The sequence below is a fragment of the Vitis riparia genome, chromosome 7 (genome assembly GCF_004353265.1).
Source record: "Vitis riparia cultivar Riparia Gloire de Montpellier isolate 1030 chromosome 7, EGFV_Vit.rip_1.0, whole genome shotgun sequence".
NCBI lineage: Eukaryota > Viridiplantae > Streptophyta > Magnoliopsida > Vitales > Vitaceae > Vitis > Vitis riparia.
This window is the reverse complement of record NC_048437.1, coordinates 7,478,821-7,502,869: the sequence shown is the minus strand read 5'-3', so window position 1 is coordinate 7,502,869 and position 24,049 is coordinate 7,478,821. Positions and strand designations below refer to the sequence as shown.

At 35.4% G+C, this 24,049-nt stretch overlaps 3 protein-coding genes across 11 annotated transcripts; 1 reads left to right on the top strand and 2 right to left on the bottom strand.

Annotated features, from left to right (window-relative positions):
* Positions 1-374: 374 nt before the first annotated feature.
* On the top strand, positions 375-3,681 carry LOC117919037 (F-box protein FBW2-like). 4 transcript variants are annotated; one of them, XM_034836080.1, is made up of 3 exons: positions 375-1,088; positions 2,165-2,489; positions 2,804-3,681. In XM_034836080.1, the coding sequence occupies exons 2-3, from the start codon at positions 2,182-2,184 to the stop codon at positions 3,447-3,449; spliced, it is 954 nt and encodes a 317-aa protein (XP_034691971.1). In that variant the 5' UTR covers positions 375-1,088; positions 2,165-2,181; the 3' UTR covers positions 3,450-3,681. The 4 variants fall into 4 exon arrangements, with proteins under 4 accessions (XP_034691971.1, XP_034691970.1, XP_034691973.1 ...); XM_034836079.1 differs by having other exon boundaries at positions 2,162-2,489; XM_034836082.1 differs by lacking the exon at positions 375-1,088 and adding an exon at positions 1,343-1,431 and having other exon boundaries at positions 2,162-2,489.
* Positions 3,682-7,485: 3,804 nt separating this feature from the next.
* On the bottom strand, positions 7,486-14,357 carry LOC117918609. 6 transcript variants are annotated; one of them, XM_034835374.1, is made up of 15 exons: positions 14,268-14,357; positions 13,797-14,169; positions 13,480-13,545; positions 13,342-13,390; positions 13,002-13,170; positions 12,168-12,264; positions 11,725-11,796; positions 11,531-11,634; positions 11,341-11,422; positions 10,690-10,782; positions 9,465-9,529; positions 9,095-9,107; positions 8,925-9,005; positions 8,000-8,108; positions 7,486-7,905 (listed from the first exon to the last, which is right to left on the bottom strand). In XM_034835374.1, the coding sequence occupies exons 2-15, from the start codon at positions 13,914-13,916 to the stop codon at positions 7,772-7,774; spliced, it is 1,254 nt and encodes a 417-aa protein (XP_034691265.1). In that variant the 5' UTR covers positions 13,917-14,169; positions 14,268-14,357; the 3' UTR covers positions 7,486-7,771. The 6 variants fall into 6 exon arrangements, with proteins under 6 accessions (XP_034691265.1, XP_034691266.1, XP_034691269.1 ...); XM_034835375.1 differs by having other exon boundaries at positions 12,168-12,269; positions 13,025-13,170; positions 13,797-14,357; XM_034835378.1 differs by having other exon boundaries at positions 13,025-13,067; positions 13,797-14,357.
* A 117-nt stretch (positions 14,358-14,474) lies between these two features.
* Positions 14,475-22,061, bottom strand: LOC117918610. Its single transcript, XM_034835380.1, has 3 exons — positions 21,238-22,061; positions 16,944-17,054; positions 14,475-15,000 (listed from the first exon to the last, which is right to left on the bottom strand). The coding sequence occupies exons 1-3, from the start codon at positions 21,880-21,882 to the stop codon at positions 14,809-14,811; spliced, it is 948 nt and encodes a 315-aa protein (XP_034691271.1). The 5' UTR covers positions 21,883-22,061; the 3' UTR covers positions 14,475-14,808.
* Positions 22,062-24,049: the final 1,988 nt, after the last annotated feature.

Here is a 24,049-nt window from a genome sequence, read left to right as displayed (position 1 = left end):
TTTTATTTCATCTTTTATGGATCACTTTCAGTGTCATACAAATGGCATAACAGTACCCATTGACAAAATTCATTCATTTCTTCACAGAATTGCGCCTAAACTGACCCAAAACTAATTCACTTTCTGCTATATTTTATTGGTCTGGGAATGCTAAACATTATTCTAAGTGTAACATAAATGAAACCATTAAATTTCCTGACCGGTGGTGGCCAACCAAGCTGCTACTGTCAACTGGGGGCTGACTAAAAGGGCATTTACCACCTTCAAAACCAAAACCCAAACCCCACTCCATCTTCACAGTCATAGAGGCTAGAGGAGGGTCCATTCAAGGCTTTGCCCAATCTATACATCAGATTGGGACACTACTTCTTTCACCCCCATAGCCTGGTTTTAGTTTTCTTCTTTTATGTGCCTGTGGTACTTTACTTGGCGCCCTCAGTATTTCATACTTTCTCAAGGGGAAAGTCCACTAGTGCGGTTACTCACTCAAAAGACTTGTAATAGTATGTATGATAACATTTAGAGCTGGTGAGAAACAAGAAATTTTTGAAGTGATGGTGAGTGAAGTAGTGGCTAATTGAGAAAGCATACATGGGAATCTTTATAAAAAATAAAGGCCAACATATGATTGAGAAAAAACATGGGCACATAAAGATGGATTAAAATTAAAAGGTGAGAGTACAGATGAAAAGGAAAAAGACCTGTCTTTATCTTTCTCTCTATTATTGCATCTTTTACATTACGAAATCCAGTTGAAAGAAGCAGAAAAATATATATATATATTTTTAAACGTGGCAAGATCAGCAGAGCTTGTGGCAATCAGGAGAGATATTTACTGGAAAGGAGAGAAGTAATTGCTTTATCAAATTTTTTTTTTAATTTTTTTTTTTTTGTAGAGGATTATGTTTGTTGTTCTGAGTGAGAATATTGTTGTTACGCCTGTTTTGTTTCTTTTGTTGGTTGTTTGGTGCAACTCTGCTTAGATGTAGGTGGCCGTATGCCAGCCCACTTTCTCTAGAAATTCTTCCACAGCCTCCGTCTCAGCTGGATTCACCGGATATTTGCAGATCCAAGAAGACCCAGAACCGGTATTCCCACATTCCTCTTTCTTCTACTTGTCCATCATCGTCTTTTTCTTTAACTTGTACTAGTTTTTCTTGTACACTGGTGTGATTCCGAGGACTTCTTTTATTTCACAATTTTTTTATGTGCAATGCATTAAATTGTGATGGTGATTGTTATAATGGTGAATTGATGACCCTGTTTTTTTCTCTTTGTTTGCTTTTGAGGCTTCGGGCTTCTCATTCTGGTCTGATTGGGTGCTTGCTTGGTGACTTGGTTGATCCACTGTGTAATGGAATTCCTCTTCTATAGGCTTTGTTTCATCTCCTTCTCGCATGATTGTTTGCCTTGAGGAATTTTCTCATCTGGGTATGGCTGATCTTGGCAGCTTTGGTTTCTTGAACGTATACAAGATTTGGGTTCTGTTATTTTTGGTGAATTTATTCTTATGGGGCCTTGATTTTCTTTCATTTTATTTCACACGAGGTTTGGAATTGTTTGCTTTGGAAAATGGGTTTTCTTATTTCCCTAAAGTTGTTTCCTTTTTCTTGTGGAAATTGACCCTTGTGATGTTTTCTGGCGACGGTAATTGCTTGATTTTCTTCCCTCTCTGGTTCTGCTTTCGCAAATTTTGGACTTCTTGATCCGTTCTTTCTTCTGTAACTCTGTTTAGCTTTTGAAACATGGGTGGGGCGTCAGATCTCAACCCCTTTTTCTTTTTTTCAGTTTTTACCTATTCTCTGTTTGTGATTGCAAGACCTGGATTTTCAGAAAAAAAACTTTTCCCTTTTCCCCTCTCCTTTTCATTTTTCCCTTTGATGTTGATGATTATGAAAACAATGATGGGTGCCCAATTCTGATCATGCTCTCTGTCTCAGCCTTATCCTAACATGAACCCTGTCGGTCTGATTCCTGCATGCAGCTTCTTAATTTGTATTTTGGGTCCGTTTTCCTCCTCGTTCATCTATAAGGAAACAACCTTTCTTCCTCATATACTTGAATCCATTCTCTTGATTCATGTTTTTGGTGTGATTCATCTGCTTATCATCCTCTGATATTTCTTCTTCTTCTTCTTCTTCTTCTTCTTCTTCTCTTATAGCAGTAAAGAAGGAAGATTAGATGGACGAAGGATGCGAGTTCCGGAGCTGGGATGAATTGATACCAGATGCGCTTGGACTCATATTTAGCAATCTGTCTCTTCAGGAGATACTCACTGTAATCCCAAGGGTCTGCAAATCATGGAGAAAAACAGTGATGGGGCCTTACTGCTGGCAAGAGATAGACATTGTGGAATGGAGCCAGCGATCCAGCCCTGAGAACCTTGATCGAATGCTCGAAATGTTAATGACCAGGAGCGCTGGCTCACATCGCAAGCTCTGTGTTTCTGGCCTCCCGACTGATGCCAGTTTTTCCTTTGTTGCAGACCAGTATGTGCCACATTGCCAATTTTAACTCTCCTGTAGGATAGATTTATTCTCTGATTAAGTGATTTGAGTTTTTTAAATAAACAGCAATGAGACTGATTAGGGTTTATGTTGCAAAAGATTGGCAACTGAATTCTGTGAAAAATTTCCATCAATGCTTCAAATTTCTCTCATACAACCCACCCATAGAAGCTAACAGATTGTCTTAGACTCTGATTAAACCAATTCTTGCATTGTGTTTGTGCAGATTAATCATAGATTTATTGGTGTCGATTTTATTATTATATCACTTATTTGCTGTTATTTATGGTTGCAAGTGCCAAATCTCTTCAGACCTTGAGGCTGCCAAGAAGTGAAATAAGTGACCCAATAGTGGAAGAGGTGGCTTGGAAACTCTCCACCATAACTTTCTTGGATGTGAGCTACTGCAGAAAGATGGGGGCCCCTGCCCTGGAGGCCATTGGTAAGCATTGTAAATTCCTCACGGGCTTGAGAAGAATCATGCATCCACTGGAGATAATTGACAAGCTCACCCAAGATGATGAGGCCCTTGCTATTGCAGCCACTATGCCCAAGCTCAAGAACCTTGAGATTGCCTACCTGCTAGTTAGTACAGAACCTGTGCTCAAGATACTTGCAAGCTGCTGTGAGCTTGAATTACTGGATGTAAGAGGGTGTTGGAGTGTCAGACTTGATGAGAAGCTTATCAAGAAATTCTCGGGATTGAAGGTGGTTGGACCTCAGGTCATAGATTGTTATGAGGGAAATGGCTGGGATGATTGCTCTGCTTACTCAGGTTCATCTGGCTACTTGGCCTGGGACTTTGTGGCCGGCGAGATGGACTATTATGATGATGAGCTCTATGCCGCCTGGGAAGATGAAAGTATGGATGATCTAGAATTAAGGTTCTACAATGGTTTTGATGCCGATAATGCTGGATTTGATTGGCCCCAATCTCCTTGAGGTGGGTGAAAGTGTGCTGAAGTTCTATGACTGCTCTCTGCTTTTCTGTTAGAACCTTTTCACTACTGCTACTACTACTTTGCTTACACTTTCCTGTATGAACTTTTATGTGCTCTTAAGGATGTACATATTTCGGTGGAAGTGAAGTCCTGAAGTCCTGAAACTTAACCTGCCCTTCATGTTCTAATGGGGGTTTATTTTCTATCAACCAGTTAGCATTTTCCTTTTCGGTTTTAGAATGTAGTAAAGCCATCTGCTCTCAAAATCAGGGCATAAACTTCTGAGGCTCTGACAGATCTCTATATGGTTTTGCTTCCTCTATACTCTGAGTAAAAGAAAAGGAACTCACTGATATGATAATGACAAATTGGAGGGTAAAATGAAAGTGGGAATCCATGAATGGACCCTATCGATGAATTTAGAGGCTCTGTTACCTCTCAAAATGGCAACAGAACACTCAGCTCTCCCATGGGGGGTGATGTTTATCTGAAAACCCCCATTTTAACAAGTCATGTCCAAGCTTTTATAAATTCATTAAAAGAAACGTGCTATGTTTTTATGGACATTTAATTATTGGTATACCTAACTTTCAAGCTAGAATTGAAAACAAAATTCCTTACAAAAATGAAAGCCAGACAAAAGCCATTGGTTGAGAAATCATTTTCACATTGACCATGAAACCAACAAATCCAAGAATAAAAACGAGGGTGTGGGGTTCTGTTTGCTGGGTGTGTTGGATTCTCTAACAAGGAATAAGGATGAAGAAGTCATGAAAGATTGAATGATTGCTCTTGCTTCAAAATATCTTCTTTTGATTAATTTAGTACTTCATGTTGATTACCATCCCCAATATACGCCCTTTAAGGACCCTTGCTTTTGTGATGTTGGACTAATGCCTGATTTATTCATTAGACACGATTCCTACAGAGAGTAGTGGCATTGGCTCACAATGGTGGCTCCCTTTGCCCTTTTATCATGATGCTAATTTATGCATTTTTGCACCTTTTTTTCATTATTCCCAAAAGGGATGGTTGTCTTGTCTAAGTAGCCCGGATGTCTGGGAAACTGGGCTTGATTGACTACTTATTTTACAATTTAATTAGATGATTAGTGTGATATTATTTAGCTATGATGGTCATTCCCTGTCATAATCTTAAACATAACATCTCAAAATATATTTATCCACTCTATCCAGTTACCTACCATGGTTTTGAACTTCATATCTTCACTTGACCATTCTTCAGGATTCAATTTGGAGTCTGAACAAAGTCACAGGTTTCTTAAAAAATCAAAGTAGTAGTTCCCCCTTTCAGAAATTAGAAAGACATTTGAAAGGATGCAGTGGGACTGGGGAGTGTGTGTGAGAGAGAGAGATGCCAAGCCTGAGAATTGGAACCCTGAAAGTCAAATAAATAGTGAACTGGGCTTGGAGAAATAGAGCAGAGAGAAGCAATAGGTGGAGAGTGGGCCAACAAGGACGATGCCTTTTGGATAGATGTCAAATCAGCCATACCAGAAGGGGACAGTATCTTCAAGTTTTAGGTGTCATGACCTGAGCTGTCTCTTCTTTTTTTTCCAGTCAGGGGTTGTTCGACTTCCACCACCTCCATCTTTCTTTTCTAATTAATTTCATTCAATTTGCTCAACCCCCTTCTCATCAACTCTCTACTGTTTTAGAAAATGGCAAAGTTCTTAAATTGTTCCTTTATTGCTTGTCTTTTCATAAGATATGTATAAATATTTTTATTTATATATTAAATATGGTTGGATAATTTATTGAAAAAAAAAAAAAAAGACATCTTGGACATGAATTATACTAATTTTGACTTACTCATATGATGTGTATCATAGTTTATGTTATCAAGAAGTCTCGATTAGTGATTCATCAGTTTGAAACATTCAATATCTAACATAGAATTGAACACAATTTTTTAGATCCTAGAATACATATTACTTTATAAGAAATTATAAAATCAATCCTAATCAAAATAATTTTTTAAGATATTTAAGTTGAAACATTAACATCACCACATATTATATTTAAATAAAGTATTAATATATGTTTTATCCTCAACACTAAAAATAATTTGAAAAAATTGAATGAAAATTGGACGTCAGGATTATCCTTGAGTATTCAATTTCAAATAAGGGTTACATAGTTTTCAAATAAGACCTCTTATATTGAAGGAGTCTATTCATATTATTATTATTATTATTATTATTATTATTTTATGAATTCAAATCATAATTTCTAGAATGCGCAAAGTTTGAGGATGAAATAAGTTTACAATTCAATTGATGAAGCTCAACAATAACAAGTACATAAGATAAAAACATAAGAAGAACGATCGCATCTTGTATTAGTGTCACCACAAGGAAAAAACTCAAGTTAAAAACTTTTAAGCGAGTGAAAGTTTGTCACTTACTATTCGTAAGATCAAATTATAGGAAATTCATAGAGTGACGTAAGAAATAGATCATTCCCTCAAAATATTTAAGATAATCTTATATTTTTATCTCAAATTGAACAAAACAAAATATTCATGATGCAAAAAAAAATTGATAATTATCATGCAAAATGAACTGATCCAATCTTTAAAAAAATTTAGTATGAGAATCAGTCGCTAGACCTTCCATTCAATTTGTAATTGAAACTTAATAAATTCTTAGAAACAAAATGTATGAAACGACGTTATCATTAGAAATAAAGTTAATTAGTAGCATAAACTTTCAATCATGACAAAGTTATAATTGTGACAATTTTTACTCTAATTATTAGATTAGAAGCTAATAAAATGTCAATTATTAGCTTTTGCATATTAAGAATTTTGTTCCATATCAAACATATGTTAAAAGTGAAATAAAGAAATGTATTTTCAATAATCCTTAATTTGGAAGTACTATCTATCATGATCATGTCTTTAAAATTGAATAAGACCTTATAATTCAAAGCAATCTTCAAAAGGTTAACATATAAAAGGTTAAAGCAAATTTCATCGTAAGAGAATCCATCTCCTTTCTTGAATTTCAAATCAAACAATCAAAAGTGGGAATCTTTATAAACTTTTGGATAGGTGGAATAGCCTCAATCTTGGGAAAAATTTAGAGTAAGTGGATATAGAGAGTTGTTAAACTACGATAACTATTGTATTTAGGTTTTTTTTTCTTTCTCCATTTGATTTTATTTTTTAACTTAAAAACGGTTTTTAAAAACAAGTTTCAAAAAACATTATCAAATAGGCACTAAAAATCATTAAATACTGTTTTATTTTATTTTTTTATTCCATTATTACTTAAAACTCAGGGAAAAATGATGATGGTGGAACAGAGAGGAGCATGCAAAAGGTAGAAAATACTAAGGAGTGATGTGGAGTGGCAGTGTTTTCAGTTGCAACTTGTAAGATAGGACACTTACAAAAGACAAAACTGTTCATGTCATCCCTATGCTAATCTCGGAGAATCAATTCTCTATCTAATGTTGACAAATACGGTAGGCCTATGTCCTGTGAACCGCCCCTATACGGCTATACACACATAAAAGGAAAAAAAAAATCACTAATTTCTCGGCTGCTACTTCCTGTGGAACACAAAAGTCCACAATATCTCCTTGCACTTTCTTTACTTTTTATATTCGTTTGACCCAAAAGAAATTCATCTGAAATTCCAGGAAAATTGACATAGGATATGGTAAAATTAAGATTTTCCATTAAATTCAACTGAGACTAATAGTATGATTCAGCTTAGGTAAGTCAGAAGTTACATTTCTCTTCCTTTTCTGGGTTTTCATCAGCAAGCAGATGGAAATGTTAAGGAAAATTTTGTATTTTTACTGCAATTAGGCGGGAAGGATATGGGGGTCTGGAAAAGTGACATTGGGAAAGCCTAGGACTAGGACACATGAATTGAAATGTATTTTGATACCAAAAAGACATATGTCAGTTTTGATTGGCCTGACTGGCATTATAAATCATGGTTGGGTGTCACATGTAAGTAAAGATGTTCTAAGCAGAACTAACAAAATTGCAAAGAGATTCTGCTGGTAAAAGACATAATCATTCATTGCTCTTGAACCATTTGATTTATAAGCCACTCCAAACTGATTTGCAAACCAAAGATAGAACTGGAAATTTGCCTTAATGACTATTGTAACCAAATGGTTCAGAATCACAAGAAAGCCAACTTCACGAGACAACCAACAAATGGGGATGTACCTGGTAAAGCTATATCAGAGCAAAAATTGGAGGTGGAAGACATGTTTTCTGAGTGCTGAAGCACAATCATGGCATGCTGCATAGCTAGCAGGTAGGGATTTGAATTCAGCATCATTCCAAACTATGTCTATCAGGAGGTACCATTGTTGATCTAGAACTTAACACATTGGATCTATACAAGTCCTCGTCCACAATTGCAGGCGGCATACTCCATGTCCCAAGAGCATGTCCAGATATCTTCCCGCCTAAGAAGTTTCAACATGGTTAAATCATGTTCTAAAGAGGAAGGTAAGTGGTCTTGATTTTATATAATCCAGACTTTTAATGGTGATAAACTACCTTCTTTAGTGGCTTCTTCACATCTTCTCCGGTACTTTGATGACAGCTGGGGATCCAAAGTTTTCAGTAAATGATCGTACTTCTCTTCAGCCTCACTAATGCATTTTGCCTAAAAGCAAATCATTTTTAAAAATGCAACCACAGTTTACCAATGAATATTAGAGTTCATACAAGGATTCAGTTATCAAAATCAACTAAATAAATCAATAAACATTAAGGTGTTCCAAGAAGTGAAGAATAAAATTCGGACTAATTCAGAACCAACACCCATCAAGACTGCTACAAAATCACTTTGTTAAATGAATGGAGGAATTGTCTTTTTTGCCTCCTTTGGAATTTTAAACATATGGATGGTCCATATGCTTTTAGACAACCAACAGTTCCCCACACCCCGAACACCCATAAAAGGGAAAAAAATAGCAAATGCAAAAAGTAGAAGAACCTTCACAGTTTCCAGGTGTCATGCTACTCAGGATTATGCTTTTAAGAAGACAAGTGCCACAGTAAACAATGCACAAGAAATAGCTATAGTTCATTTCCTCCATAATATATAATATAGATTGTAAATTAACCAAAGATAATTAGAGAGAGAAAAAAAAGAAAAAAGAAAAAAAAGCCCCTTTGGAATTAAGATCAAAACCACAGCCTCCTAAAAAATGCTACCATTTTATTGATCAGGTAACAGGGCAAATCATAGATATTGACCACATCTACTGCATACAATATTTCCTATATGATAGAAAATTTTTCACATTGTGACAGGAAAAAAAATCAGGATTAATAGTTTTAATGTTTTAAGATCTCCAAAATTTGCCAAGATTTGTCTTAAGATATATATGAATATATGACTGACATCCAAAGAACAAACTAATGTTCCAAGAAGTGGCTTTATTCATTCTATTAAAGATCTAGTTGGCATACTCACCAGCATGGTCTGTGCTGTTGAAGCTCCATATATTCTGACAAACATGCGCAAAATATTAAAATTATTCTCTAGCACATCATCCTACACAAGAAACAATAATTTATCGAGTAAGAAAGGGATAAGCAGATTCTGAACAAAAATTAATTAGAAACCTATCTATAATTGCTCACCTCATAATCAAACCTACAGCATCATTGTGGCGTCTTGTTATCAAGCAAAAATTGTTATGCTTGGCACATGAATTTCAACATTGACACATTGTAGGATTAGTCATCATGGTACTGAGAAAACAATAGCCCAAAAGTAACAATGCACTTTTACATATTCTACAACACTATAGCCAGCTTAGGAAATGGAAAGTGCATGCAAATGCTCATGCCAATGCCTCACTAGTGGCAAATAATACAAACAGGCAATCACTTATGAGCAGACAAAAGCCACACCCATACAGTTCCATACCCTTTTCTTTGACTATAAACTACAAAAACATGTTTCCCTAAAAGCACATTGGTGGAAAATCACAAGGAGAAAAGAACTTACAAATCGTCAGACACCTCTACAAGGAATTCCGAGATTGATAGAAATTCCATATGCAAGTCATTAACCTTCACAGAGCTTCAACAAGAACATATTAATCTAATGGAACATACTTGTTCCAACAGCTTGAAAAGACAATATAGAGAATTCCATTATACTAGGATCAAAACAACCACAGCATTTAAGTAGCTTGCAATAAAATGAAAATTTTAGTAGATCAAACTGTTAATGTATTGTCTTTTTTTTTTCGTATTTTACAATTTTAGCATTGTATTTATATCTTTAGGTTTTCTTTTGCTGTAGAAAGTATCTTCCATGCTCAATGTTCAAAGCTGAAATGAATTGTTGTAAATGACAGATCTTTTTTGGGGGGTTTTCCTTCCTTATTTTGCATCACTCTTGAGAAATTTTCATGGTATCAAAGTGGGTTTGTCTGCAATTGGAATTTTATTCAATCATATGTTGTTGAGGGATTCCGGCATTGTACTACAATCTGATTGCACTTTTGCTCTCTGACTAGTTAGATATTCCTCTCAGCATCCAAATTGTGTGGTTATTCTTTGAGTTTTTGGCTAGTTATTTTTTTTAATCCATTTAGACTCTTTGGGCTTTATGAATTCTTCTTCTGGTCATGACTCATGAGAGAAAGCCAGCTCTATTTGTCTCAATAGTTCAAATCATGCACATTGGAGATTTGCTATCAAAAATCTTTTGATTGGAAAAGATGTGTGAGATGTTGATGAAACTAAAGAGCTAGACAAAACTACGCTTGTTTTAATTATACATTAAAACCAACCATAGCCCTCCAGGTTTGGTTCAAGTGGCCAAGGACTGGGGTGTGAATGTGGGAAGTTTTATGTTTGAGCATCCGACAAGGAGAGAAAAAGATGTTACCTACTAAAGAAAAAAAGAGATGTAACCGTACACTCAAACATAATTTTCAATACATTTTGGTCCACAAATGTTGGAAGAAAAACGAATAATCATATCTAGTAAAGAGTTCTAGCACAAACCCAGCTAGAAACTCAATAAGGTATATCATAATACAGAAATTATTGCACAGGTGATTTAGCAAGATCTTTCTTTTCTTTTACTTTTTTTCCTTCTTAGGGTTGGGTACAATATTAGTGAAGATGTCCACTGTAATTACATGGCTGGCAGAATAGGTGTTAACAGAGTTAATCAGTTCCCAACTAATTACCACAAAAAATGTATTACAGGAAATTACCTTTGCTCCTCTCAACTGATACAACAGAAGATTCAGCACTCGATAATCAAAGGATTTAAGATGAATTGCCCTCATCACATCTTCTATTGAAACCTGAGCAGCACATCTTTAATCAGAATTTCTACAGCACTAGAGCATTCCCATGCTTCACTGCTAAGTTAATTTCTTTGCTGGATAAATACTTGAATGGAAGATTTCTACAAGCATTAAATTCCTAACAATTACACTCTCAATTCCTAACAATTACACTCCCAATTTTTTAGGTTCAGAAAGTAAGAAAAGAGAGTGTGCATGAAAGGTTCCTGCATGCAAAAAATAGAATCTCCACATAGATCATGCACAAAGAATCGCTGGTCCACTACTTTCTCCTAAGAATGATGATGTAGACAGGAACGTCTTAAAGGGGGAATATGTAAAGAAAGGTTTGGCCATTAAATTGACCTTTTATCTGAAAAAGTACTAGGAAATGTAGCTCAAGTTCCAAAATGCTTCACGCACACACACACAGAGATCAGCAAATGAAAAGATGTTATAGAAAAGCGCACAATGAAACTTCAAGAAAACATATGTGCACTACACAAAATGACTTAAATAAGGTTGGAAACTTTAGTCCATCAATTTCACCAAGAGAGGCACTGATGGTTCATCTACCTTGTTTTTGGTCAGTAATAAACAACAAAGCTTTCTTTCCAGATCCCAATACTCTTCTCCACATCTCAATTCTTCCCTTATCCTGAATTCATCAAGCAAAATAGGGACAAGAAAATTCAGAATTGAAAATTTCAAAGCTCAATTTTTGTCTTTGCTCACAAAAGAAAAATCAGTAAGAAAGAGATGGGACCTTTCTGTCAAGAGTCCATGATGCTCAAATAAAAGAACAAGTGGTCTAAATGGATCAGTTTGGAACACCTCCATGAGCTTAATAATCCCACTCCGATTTTTTTCCTGAATTTCAGTTGGAATCACATTGGCCAAGGAAAAGTTCATTATCTATATATTATATTCTATGAGTGCTTCAGGAGTTATTTGTATTACCACATTGGATCCTCCTACAACAGTATTTCCATTGGTTGGTATATGCAACATTTTCTCATTCCAAGTGTCCAACTGTACCACCAAAAAAACATTAACTGTGAGGAAAAAAATGAAGAAACAGATATAGTTGCTCAGGGTACACAAGCTTGAGGATTCAATTTGTTGCAACACTGTGCAGCTTACAATTGCACTGCTTTGGAACAATCCTTGCATAAGTTTTGGTTGATTAATTTCACAAGGTCATCTTCTCAAGGAAAATAAAGCACAGGGAAGAATTAAGGAATAATAATGACCCATACTTCTTTTGAAAGTACAATAGTAGAAATGATTGCAGTAACCAAGAACTGCTTTAGTCACTTTAATAAAGCTCATCAAGTCTTATTCAATGATTCTCCTTTCGGTGAAAAGATAACCATACAAATTTTTCTGGCTGGAATTGTTACCTGATAAATATAACTCTCAGTGAATGAAAGCATGGGCAAATATCTGAATATTGATTGTGGTGCATTTACATCCATTCCATGAAACATAAAATAAGACCTGCACTGCCAATTGCATGCACAATCACAATTGTTACATCATCCTATGAACTATTAGATGTAAAACAATTTGCAACTAGGATAAGACAATATATTTTTTTTATCAATAAAAGGATGGCAAATCATAACACACACACATACATACAAATGGCACGAAAAAGGAAAAAGATTGATGCAAGTAGCATCTTTAAGTGGATGTAGATACTAGTTCATGTCAATTCATGCAATTGAAAAGCATTATAATAGACATCTACATTCTAATATACGCTAAAATGATTATTAAACCAAGTAATTTGCGTAAACTGGAATGTGAACTCTATCAGAAACTTGGTCAAATTGATCAAGGATGATGTACAAAGCTTTTAACATACTAACACAAAACTTGGGGCAATAAGGAGACATCATTCAAATAAAAAAGCAAGGAAGTCATTTACAAATCCTGAAACACCCCTGTTTGAAGGGAAAGGAAAGCATATAGCCATTTAAATGCTACAAGAAAGTGAATTACTCATTTTTGAAAAGAAAGGACCCTATTTATTCAGTATTTCCATTAATTCATGCAGCTGATACAGGATTGCAACTGTTCAATCATCTGACCAATTAATCATCATGATATATTCAAACAGTACACACAAGCCTGGCCTTATGTGGAACCTAAAATCAATTCATCCATCGGGCTTCCGAGATAGAATAGCTTTAGGTACATTTCAAGAATCGGGTATCACTAAAATTTCACACCTTAAGAATAAAGAATTGCTTACAAAATCTTCAAGGGTTGAATTTGCTCTTTGCATTGCATCCAACCTAATCATGGCCATGTCTTCAAAATCAGTTTCAGAATGACCAATATCTGTCTTAGTATCGTGAGAAAGTGGGAAAGTGTTTTGAACAATATTTTTCTGAACACCTGAAAGAAAATTTAAGTTTAATGTATATTGTTCAAATGTTATGAGAAGCCAATGCCAGCAGAACAACTAATTTATAAAGTATGGCACTGCATCATGTACTAGAGAAAAGGAACAAAGACAATAGCTAAAAACAGGACAACCCCCATAGTTGTTTTACAGTTCCATTATACCTTCTTCAGTTAGAGAGCGCGATACATCCTCAAGAAATCCAACTGAAATCTATCAAAACAGTAAAATATAAGCACACCCATTGCAGCATATGACAGGGGAACAGACGGAATTAAAGTAATTAACTAATTAATCCTCACCTTAGGCAGATGTTCAGAAATCAAACTGCACTTGGTTTCCATGTTGAGTTCTCCACAAGGTTGAATCTTCAGCAAGTGCCAAAATAACAAAGATTAGCAACTTTGTTTCATTTCTATGAGAATAAAAAGGAAAAACTAAAATAAAGACACAGAATTGTTGATAGCGACGAAGAAGTTTGCAAATAAACGTGTGTCCCGCCATATACCCATAGGGTAAGGCAGAGAATCAGAGTTCAAGCAGAAGGTGCAGGGCATCTCCACCTACATGCCCCAACTACGCGACAGATATAAGAGTGATAAAAGTCGGAATAACATACCAAGAGGAGGATGAGATTTGCAAGGAAGCGGTCAGAATCTTGATGATTGGTGTTGCAGCCACCCGATTCCATCAATGTCATTGTCCTCTGCACTTGTTCCAGTTTTCTCAGTTGTTCCATTTTTGCGCTCTCTTTCTCCCTCTCTCAAAGTTTCAGGAACACAAGCAACAATTCCACCCCTCCAGCACTTATGAGCATCAGGGCCCAGAATGGCCTTTTTATGAACTAGTAAGTAGTGACTACGCTGTGGCCGATCAACTATTCAAATATCAAAACGACGCGTTTCGGTCAAGGCCAAGCCGAAACTAAAGCCCACATCCGCCTGGGTTAATATTGCACCATAACGGTTCCCATGGAATACTCCTCATTTCCACTATTGAAAGTACACAAGAAAAAAATATGTATATAAGCCGTAACATTGAAAATATACCCAAAAAAACTACTACTATTTTGGAGGATCCAGTAGCTGACTGTAATCGTTAAATTGGTGATTGACACGGGCAATGTCCCTCTTAAATTCAAGCCATTTGCTCACAGTCAGCTATTGTCAATTGGTTGTTCCGAGCGATTCTTCCTACTCTTGAGCATCTGTGACATGGACAAATCCAAACGCAATGTTGGATACGAAAATTTTGAAGCATCTGCCCAGATTCAGAGAAGCAACTATTATCAGTGCAATTGTGAAACATTCTACAAAATTTTATTACAGCACCAGCAACATTGAACTGAAATAACATGTTCTTGTGGAAGGATAACCATTCACTCACTAGTACAATGAAATTCCTAACTACAAATGACCTCACTTTCCATACTCTTTTCCTTTATTTTTCACCCATTTTGTTGTTTTTCCTTTTTCCTCTGGAATGGCAAATTGAAGGATCAAGGAAATATATCTATGGCTGAGAATATTATTCCCCATAATGCCAACCAGCAGAGTTACATTGGAAAAATTAAGTTGGAATTGAATCCAACAAAATGAGCAAATCTCATTTGTATTTGTTGCTTCAAGATCCTACGCTCTGTCATTATTGGTTCCCTTCTGTCTGGCCGCAGCTGGGATTTGGTGGGCTTTCATCTGCCCAACCTCTGCAGAATCACATGCTTCAATTGCATCTTGTTCTTCACTCTGTCCCCGCCTGTTTTCCCATAGCTTTCCGGCCTTTCCAATTGCAAGAATCAGGTCAAGCTGTTTTTGTTGTTGCTCCTATGGCAAAAATTTAACAAAAAAATACAAGATGTTAGAATCATAAACACTTTTAGGACCCCGAAATTGCATTTGAAAGAAATAATAGCATGTAGAAGGCCATCCATGGATCTAACGATAACTAATAAGATACATGGCAGACTCTAAATGGATGTAATTTGTGAACCTCAGTGGTGTTTGGTAAAATTTACTACTTAATGCTTAATGATTATTAAAATCGTGCTTAAGTTGTTGAATTAAAATTTATTAATTAATTCTTATTCTAGGTATTAAGATTGTTTGGAAAACTAACATATTTACCCTAGTTAATATTAAGTAATAACATTATGATAGAGAAGCTAGGAAGGAAAGAGACGTGGACAACTTAACTAAGGCAAAGAATATTTAGAATTAGAAAAGTTATTTATTTTGTCTTTTTTTACCTCAAGTTATTTTTAATTATAAGTTACAATATTAAGTTGTTTTACTAAATACACTTAATATGACTTAACTGATTATGTTAATTGACCAAAAAGCTCACTTAAACCAGTCTCATAAATTTTCTCCATGCAGTAGAATAATACAAAAGGTTATTTGGCGAACTAAAAAGCATGACAATAGGGTGAATTTCCTGAAGAATGTCTTTTAGGGTATGTTTGGTTCCTAGAAAATTTAAGGGGAAATACAATGGAAAGAAAATACAGAGGAAAAGTAAAAATAAAGAAAAAGTGAAGGAAAATAAAAAATAGATTAAAGGTCAATAAATTATTTTTATTCACTACTTCAAACTCATTTTACTTATTTTTAACTCATTGATATAGAGAAAAATGCAAAAGTTTTTAACTAATTTTAATTATATTTGATTTTCTTTGGTATTTTTCATAGGACGACCAAACATGAGAAAATCATTTTCCTTCACATTTTTTTTCTTTCCAAGTATTTTCTAGAAACCAAACATAACCTTATTGTTTGTATGTCTGCAGGACTGAAACTGTTCTATAAAACCTGAGCTGGTGGTTCAAGACTGGCTACCCCAAAGCACTCATGGACTGATTTTACAAAGATTCTCCCAAGTATTCATAGAAGTTGAGTCATTTTGTAATTCTATATCTATCATCATGTTAGACAGCAAAGTAAAAAGAATGCAATCAGGTGAAGAATTTAATATATATATATTTAGGCAATCGACACATATCAGCAAGAATGTCAAAAATCTATTATCATTTTTTAAAATAACCAAGAGTTTCAGTTCTGTGCTTCAGATAGAACTTAAGGGGGTTGAATCCCTTCTCCTTAGACCTAGCAAACATTAAGCTGAGTAGAGATAATGCAATGAAATCATCACACAAGTTAAGACTTTTTCTACCAAAAGACTAAAGGTAATGTTCACCATGGTATCTTAGCCAGTAGAAGAGAAAGAAAATATATTGCTTCTACTGCAGATATTTAGAGGGTCATAGATTGAATGACGTACCAAATGATCATGAAATTTACCTCCAAGAGATGGCAATCTCAAATGTAGTTAATGCATGAGAAATTTTCCAAAAAAGATCAAACCTGAAGGGGTATATTGACAGGGTAAAGGAACCAAACCAAATTGTTTGCCGAATAGCAACAATGCAAATAGAAGAGGCAAACTGGACAGAACCAAAGGGGCTCAGATCCCTGCTATACCCTCTTATCATGTAGTCAGAGAACAGCTGAAAACTAAGATTATGGAGTTTTGTCAACTCGAAAGCAACTTTAAACAAAACACTGATGCAAGGAGAGATCAAAAGTTCTGCCAAAGGGCAATCAGAAAATCTTAGAATCTATTAAACTTGACCTTGGCTTTTAAGCTTGAAGTATATACAAAACCAGTCTACTTAACTAGTGATCTTGACCTTGATATATCTATCACTTGCGTTTTCAAAGCAATATCACAATCATCACATATCAGAGTCCAAATGATTAGAAAAACCTACCTGCATTGCCAGCAAAACCTTCTGAATTTCACCAAGCTCCTTTTCCAGAATGTCTTCCTGTATTGCTAATGCTCGAGTGGCTTCAGAATTCTTCTGAGCCAAAACTGCAGTCTTCAGACATAAACAAAAGTTCAAAGTTATGACAAGAAGAATCTTTCAGAATAAGTAACATCAGCGACTTATGGGAAAAAGTGCAGTAAGTTTTTGTCATTATTCAGATGAATTTTAACCAAATTAGTTATGGCAGCATGAATTACTACTCCAACCCGTCAAAAGATCAAATCTTCAATCAGAGCTACAGAGCATAAATGTCTCCTTACTAAATCTATCCATTATGTTTTCGGTTAACCCCTCCAACACCCACTAACTTGTCATCTTCATAGGTGTAACCCACCATGACTTTGATCAGTCAACCAGCATAACCAATACTAAGAAAGAATCCTCAAATTCGACTCCTACAACAAATCTAAGATTTCTAAATTGAACTTTAAACCAGCATTCCTCAAAAGAACCAAACTAGCCAAAAGAGGAAGACTGAAAAAGTTGGACAACTTGGTTTCTCAACATCCTAGGCTTCTAAATACCAAAAGCTCATCAGATGAATAATATGTTTGGGTGAAGCTTCTGGCAGTTAGATTCTATCATTAAATAACACGTGTTAGCCTAGCTTACAATGTGGGCCTATTTTTTAATAACTTAAATCATTAAATAACATGTGTTAGTTTAGCATACAATGCGGGCCTATTTATTAATAACTTAAGCTTAGGTCAATTGGAAGCTTAACATGGTATTAGAGCTTTTGGTAGCTAGAAATCTCGAGTTCGACAATTTATTCGTAATCCATAACTGCTGATTTGTTGCTCCATGTGTAGGTGTGGAGCCACATGTAAGGGAGGGTATTAGCCTAGAACGGGTTGACTAGAAAAAGAAAACCTTAATAGACACAATAAATCACACATTAGATGTCAAGAGCTAAGTCCAAATATCTATCCTTGTGTTAAATCATGTCTAAATGTCAATGAAGCTTGTGTTAAATCATGCCTAAACACCAATGAAGCTTTTCAAAGCAGTCATGTAACAAATAACAGGATAACAGGATACTTGGAGATTTTCAAAACTTAAATGCTGGATATTCCAACAAAGAAAAGATATCACTAGTAACAACATTTATTGATTTGGCAACATCATAATAGGAATAGTTTGTCTATTAAGTAGGATCTCTAAGGATTGTAAGTAGAGATGATGACATAGTTAAAAACTTGTGCTACACAATGCAATACCAATGATACTACACATTTATATTTGTAAAATAACATATATCACCAAGAAATATGTCATCTTGACTCTTAAGTGCATATTATCATATACTATAGTACAAGTTTTTGAATATTTTGAATAGTTTTTAATAAAATTAAATTTTAAATTTTTTTCTTAAAAAGCATTATATTAATTCTTTAAAATGTACTTCAAGATTAGATATGGGTTATAAAAGAAAATGAAGAGAAAGTGTGTGATCTTATGTGAAAAGACTATAGGGACGTTGCATAGGCACATATCAAAGATTGAAGATTGTGCAACTGTAATAGTGAGTAAAAATTTAGCATTTCTATAAATGGTTCTCCTCCTGGTTCTTAGTATAAAGAGATTAGGGTTTTTTTTGATAGGTAAAGATAGGAATGTATGAATTAGTAATAGAAAAAAGGTATACTAGAGTACATATGACATATACAAGGAACACCTAAAGGAAAGCCTCAAAAAATAGTATATAAAAAACACCCATGACACTCAAGAAGACTTAACCCACTCTACAAAATCAAAGGCGTCGAGCCTTCACTTTTACACATGTTGAAAGATTACATAGGAATGAAAGTTTTAACTTTTGATCATTTTGTTCCTTATCTTCAAAAGTTCTTTGATTACGCTCTCACCAAATTGTCTAAAAAATACAAAGGGGAGCAGTTTTCCACACCTTTTTCCTTTTCTTCCCTACAAAGGAGTCATGCTGGCTTAAAAGGGTATCTTTAATCAAGGAAGAGATCACTCAATCTACACTGAATAAGGAAAACAATAGGTGCCAAAGAATCCTTGCTTTAGAGCAGTGAAGAAGAATGCGATTGATAGATTCATCCTCTAATTTGCACAAATAACATCAATTCTCTAGTGATCGCCTTCTCTTCTAGAGATTATCTAAAGTCAAAACTTTTCCCCAATTGGCTTTCGGTGAAAAAAAGCTTACCTTAGACGGGACCCATGGGTTCCAAATAACGTTCGTTGTAAAAAGGATTGTTCTCCCCACTTCCAAGGCTTCATAGAAAGATTTGACTAAATACAGTCCTTTTTTGGCTTCTTTCCAAATCACTTGGTAATTATCTTCCCTTCTAATCATCTTTCGTCACAACATTTAAAAAAAAAAAAAAATTCTCAACAACTTCCAACTCCTAATTAAATGCCCTCCAATTTCTTTCCCACCAAATTGTCCAAAATAAACACAAAGGGACCATCATCCATGCTCTCTTTCGCCTCTTACCAATGTAAGACACATTCCAACTTAACAACATCAATCTTGGTGAAGAATGGATCACCCACTCTATCCCAAACACAGAGAAGACCAATTGCCACAACATTCTTGCAGAGTCATAGTGTAAGAGAATGTGATTAATGGACTCTTCTTCCTTTTTGCACATGTAACATTTGTTCCCCGAAGACAAACCTCTTCATTTCAACTAGTCCAAAGTCAAAATTCTTCCCCACATAGCTTCAAATGCAAAAAACATCATTCTTGTTGGAATCCACTCATAATCATTTTGCAGCTTCTTAAGCCTAAAGGCTTTTAACTCTTCTCTCTAAGGAGGTCTGCATTCCTTGGCACCATCGAAAGTTTGTTTCTCTACACAAGAGGCTAAATGGACAAAAATTCTTATAACAAATCAACTCATGAAAAAGGTTGGTCTTTTGCTAGATGGTGTTGCCTTTATGAGCAATGTGAGGAATCAGCTGTCACATCCTTATCCATTATGATCTGATGTGTAGTTTATGGGTTCTGTTATTCTCTCTATTCATGATATGTTGGGGACTCCCTTGATCTTTAAATAATTTGTTGGTAGGCTGGCAGTGGAAGATTCTGTTGGGAGGACAGATCGGAGGTTTTTAGAGGTTTGTGCCTTTGTCCTTTATTTAGTGCATATGAAAAGTACAAAATAAGATGTTTTAAGGGCAAGAATGTTTGGAAGACATGGTGAAAAGCACCTCTATAGAAACATTGTATTTTCAATCTAGTGTGTCTATGGATTTCATTGTTGTTTCCAAGCTGGAATTTATTAACTGTTGACAAAGTGTAAATTTTTTATTTTTGGATAGGTTGGAATGCTCTATATAAATCCTATCTGCTTTTTCTTTTTTGGAGACTTGATAAGGACTTGAATTTTTTTAGCATATATCTATTAGGAAACCAGTTGGAACCTGGGCTAAAATTGATGGTTAAAAAAGTAAGAAGATCATCTGATTCTATAATGAATCCATGCAATTAAGTTTCATACATCAAGCTTGTCAAAACTCATGTTCAATGTTTTTGTATATACAAAATTGGCATATGCCTCTTATGTTTATCTCTTTTAGTTTTAGCATCTTTCAAGTAATTCTTTATTTAAGGAAAAAATTTCACCGTCACAACATAGTAAATATGTGATAATGACATGTGTGATCTATAAGTTGGCAGTTATGGTCCTTATGGACATGATCATAGATACTGTGAAACATCTAACCCAATTCAAGGGTTTGATAAAATTTTAAAATCTCATGTAGCAAATTAATAAATTTCTAATACGAGAGCTTCAAAGCTGGTCCTCGGAGTGGATAAAGGAGAAAGGTTGAACCATATAAGTGGTTCACATGGACTTGTAGTATTGTTATTGTAGAAAATGTAGAACCTAACAGTTCAATCCAAGCAGGAGGAGGAACAGGAACAAAAAGGAAGGCCAATTGAAGTGCCCATCATGGTGGAAAGGCATCATTAGAGTAATAACTAACAAATTTTTTGAAAATTCATTTATGGAAATTGTCCTTCAGAAAAAAAAAACTATGTCGTATCTCTCTCCTAAATTTGCAGCTTCGCCAATACTGATTGCAATACATCTTCTGATAAACAATTGTAAAAGTAAATAAATAAAATTTAAGAAAGAAAAAGAAAACCACCATTACCTCAATTATTTTCAATCTGTTCCTCTATGATACACTCACATTGCCCAAACTAGTAATAAATTTCTAATGGAAAGAAGAAAAAGAAAGCCACCATTACCTCAGCAATGGGCTGTTTCAAAGCCTTCCTCGAAACCCTAAACCGAATTCCCAATTTCTCAAGCTGCCTCGACATCACCCGAATTAACGTTGCCATGCTGCGAAGATCCTCCTCCATTTTCTCCATTCTCTCAACCAAATTCACACTCTCAATTCCCGGTTTGGCCGTATCATTACAAATCCGCCACCACTGCCGCCGCCGAATCCACGACCCAACCACAACCCCACCCACCAAGGCCACAGCCTGCCACAGCAAAATCCTATTCCCCAATACCACCATCACGGACTTCTGCGGATTCGAAACTGCAGAATTCAGGGCGAAGCCAACCGAAACAATGGCCGACGATGCTAGACATAGGAATTCAACAACTGAAAGAATAGAATCCAAATTGAGATTATTGCGCCCAGTCTCTCTGTGTACGGCACCTTCGGATTGGAAAACTTGGACCCTGGAACCACGGGTCCTCAAGGGTTGCGAATTGGTAGGATTATTGAGAATTTGAAAACGTGTGAGGTTTCCTAAGGGTTTAAGAGAAAATGGGAGAGAGAGATTAGGGTTTTTGAGAGGAGTGACATTGGTGTCTGCGATGTAGAAGCTGATACGAGAATTTGAATTTGTTAAGAGGTTTTGAGATGTAATTGACATTGTTAAACCGGTTTGGCTGCTTTCAGATTGTTAGGGTTTTGGCTGACTGGACTGAGAAGACATGGTTAGGATTTTGGATGTAGAGCTGTACAGACATTCGGACGATGTCTTCGATGGTCCTGCGCATGGGGCGCCACCCGCGCACGTTAGCTTCTGCAGATTGTGGCGAAAGAAAGATGCGCCGCGACCACCACGGGTGTGCTTGGCTAGCTTTAATGCCCGATTCATATTGGCTCATCAGGTCAGGCCAAGGCCCACGAGCTCTTATTCATTGGGCCGGGCTTGCCCGGTCCGTACCCAGTGCTGCTTCCAAAAAATCAACTGGGCCAACCCGGTTCAATAATTATATTAATCCAGCTTGGGTTAATGTCTTCAAATCATATATATAAATGCAAGGTTCTCAAAAAGGTAGATACGTAAATGAATTGAACCATTGAATTCAGCTTGAGATTGGCTCGCTTTTAGCTTTGGCTCGTTCGGCTTCTTGTGAGAAGAAGCAGCCAACTTTGAACAATAAATTAAGATAATTTAAAATACAAGCCGTCAAGTATGAGTGTTGATAAGCTCAGTTGAAAAGGCTTATGAGCGGCTCCAATTTAGTCAAACTACAGATCAAGATTTACTTGGTAGCAAGATCCTTTAATTAGACTTGTTCAAACTTGACTGTATTAATTTATTTATCAATTCATTAAATAATTGAATTTTTATATCATAGTTAATCTTCAAATCATATATTATTAGAAAAACAAGCTTTAGAATTTTGAATATTGAATTTTATATTCATTTTTGTTATTATTAAAGCATTTATTTCTTTTTCAATTTATTTATTATGCATTTTTACTTGTATTTATGTGAATAAATATAATATTTAATAAGTATATACATACATGTACACGTGTTTGTAGAAATTATGACCATAATTATATCTAACCCGGTCAAAAGAAGATATTTGAATAATAATGTGATTAAAATAAATTAATTATTTTGTTTTAATACTTAAAGTTTTTTTTTTTTTATTACAAGTTCAACTTCTTTCTAAAAGAAATTGTAGAGTATAAAGACATTGAAAATGAAAAAAAAAAATTTGTTGTAGGTTGTAGTTGACATGGGGAGGGGGGGTTTCGAGGGAGCAACGTACAACTAGTGACAACTCCATGTTGGCAACCGTGGGCAACTCCCAAAGATATTACTGAGGGGATTGAAACGCCATTTTGATATTGTAAAAAATAATAATAATAATTGAACCGGTCGGTTTGTTAGGCTTGTCGGTCGGACCATCAATTCAACTTCTTTTCGAGCCAATTGACCAATTGACGATTGAACCGGTCAGACCGACCGGTCCGATCTAGTTTTTAAAATAATGGTTAAGAGTTATTATTAAATATAGCCAAAATTTGAAATTAAAAATAAATTAATTATTTTATCTTAATACTTAATGTTATTTTTTTCTTTTATCAATTTATTTTACCAAACTTGTTTAATCAATGTAATGACTTAAATTAAATTATTAAGTCACCGTTAAATTGATTTATCAAATACCCTCTTAATAAAGGCTTAATTTTCTATTTTTAAGCTATAATTGACTTTTCAAGTCGGACTTAATTAACTCAAACTTGAACCCCAAACAGTGTCTAACAATAAATCGAGCGGAGGTAAGCCTGAAACTAATTAAAGTAAGCTGAGCCCAGATAAGTTAACTACCTCGAGCGACTGGGCTAACCAACTGTTTTTCAAATGCCATGAATCAGCTACTGAACCATTTCTCATTGATACTACAGCATAGCTGGTTCTATATATACTCTTATATTAAATTATCATGCATTTCTCCTTTATTTGCATTATTGTATGGTCATGGGCCAGCTGGTAGACTCGTCGATCGGGAAAGGCGGTTGTTACAATATTGACTTCTGGTTGGTTTGCAGGGGCGGCTCCATCTTCCTCGGTCCTTAATTTCTTAGGTAGCAGTCATCTGACATGAAAGCCCTTGCTCCCACAAGAACTGCACCATCTTCAAAGGTCACCCAATTCGTACTGAAAAACAGAAGGGCCGGGAGGGACTTTCAAATTGGTTTAATTTTCACCCCAACTTTCTCTCGTCGCTCCAAAGTTATGGGTCAAAGGATTACTTCTGTTGTTATAGAAAACAAAACCACCGATAGTTAGATCC

Coding starts and splice junctions, on each gene's coding strand:
- LOC117919037 (XM_034836080.1), top strand. CDS start 2,182: ATGGACGAAGGATGCGAGTTCCGGAGCTGGGATGAATTGATACCAGAT. Junction 2,490..2,803: donor TTTTCCTTTGTTGCAGACCA/GTATGTGCCACA, acceptor TATGGTTGCAAG/TGCCAAATCTCTTCAGACCT.
- LOC117918610 (XM_034835380.1), bottom strand. CDS start 21,882: ATGTCAATTACATCTCAAAACCTCTTAACAAATTCAAATTCTCGTATC. Junction 17,055..21,237: donor TGAAACAGCCCATTGCTGAG/GTAATGGTGGCT, acceptor TTATGTCTGAAG/ACTGCAGTTTTGGCTCAGAA. Junction 15,001..16,943: donor AGGTTTTGCTGGCAATGCAG/GTAGGTTTTTCT, acceptor TTTTTGCCATAG/GAGCAACAACAAAAACAGCT.
- LOC117918609 (XM_034835374.1), bottom strand. CDS start 13,916: ATGGAACAACTGAGAAAACTGGAACAAGTGCAGAGGACAATGACATTG. Junction 13,391..13,479: donor TTTCTGAACATCTGCCTAAG/GTGAGGATTAAT, acceptor CTGTTTTGATAG/ATTTCAGTTGGATTTCTTGA. Junction 13,171..13,341: donor GCGCTCTCTAACTGAAGAAG/GTATAATGGAAC, acceptor ATTTTCTTTCAG/GTGTTCAGAAAAATATTGTT.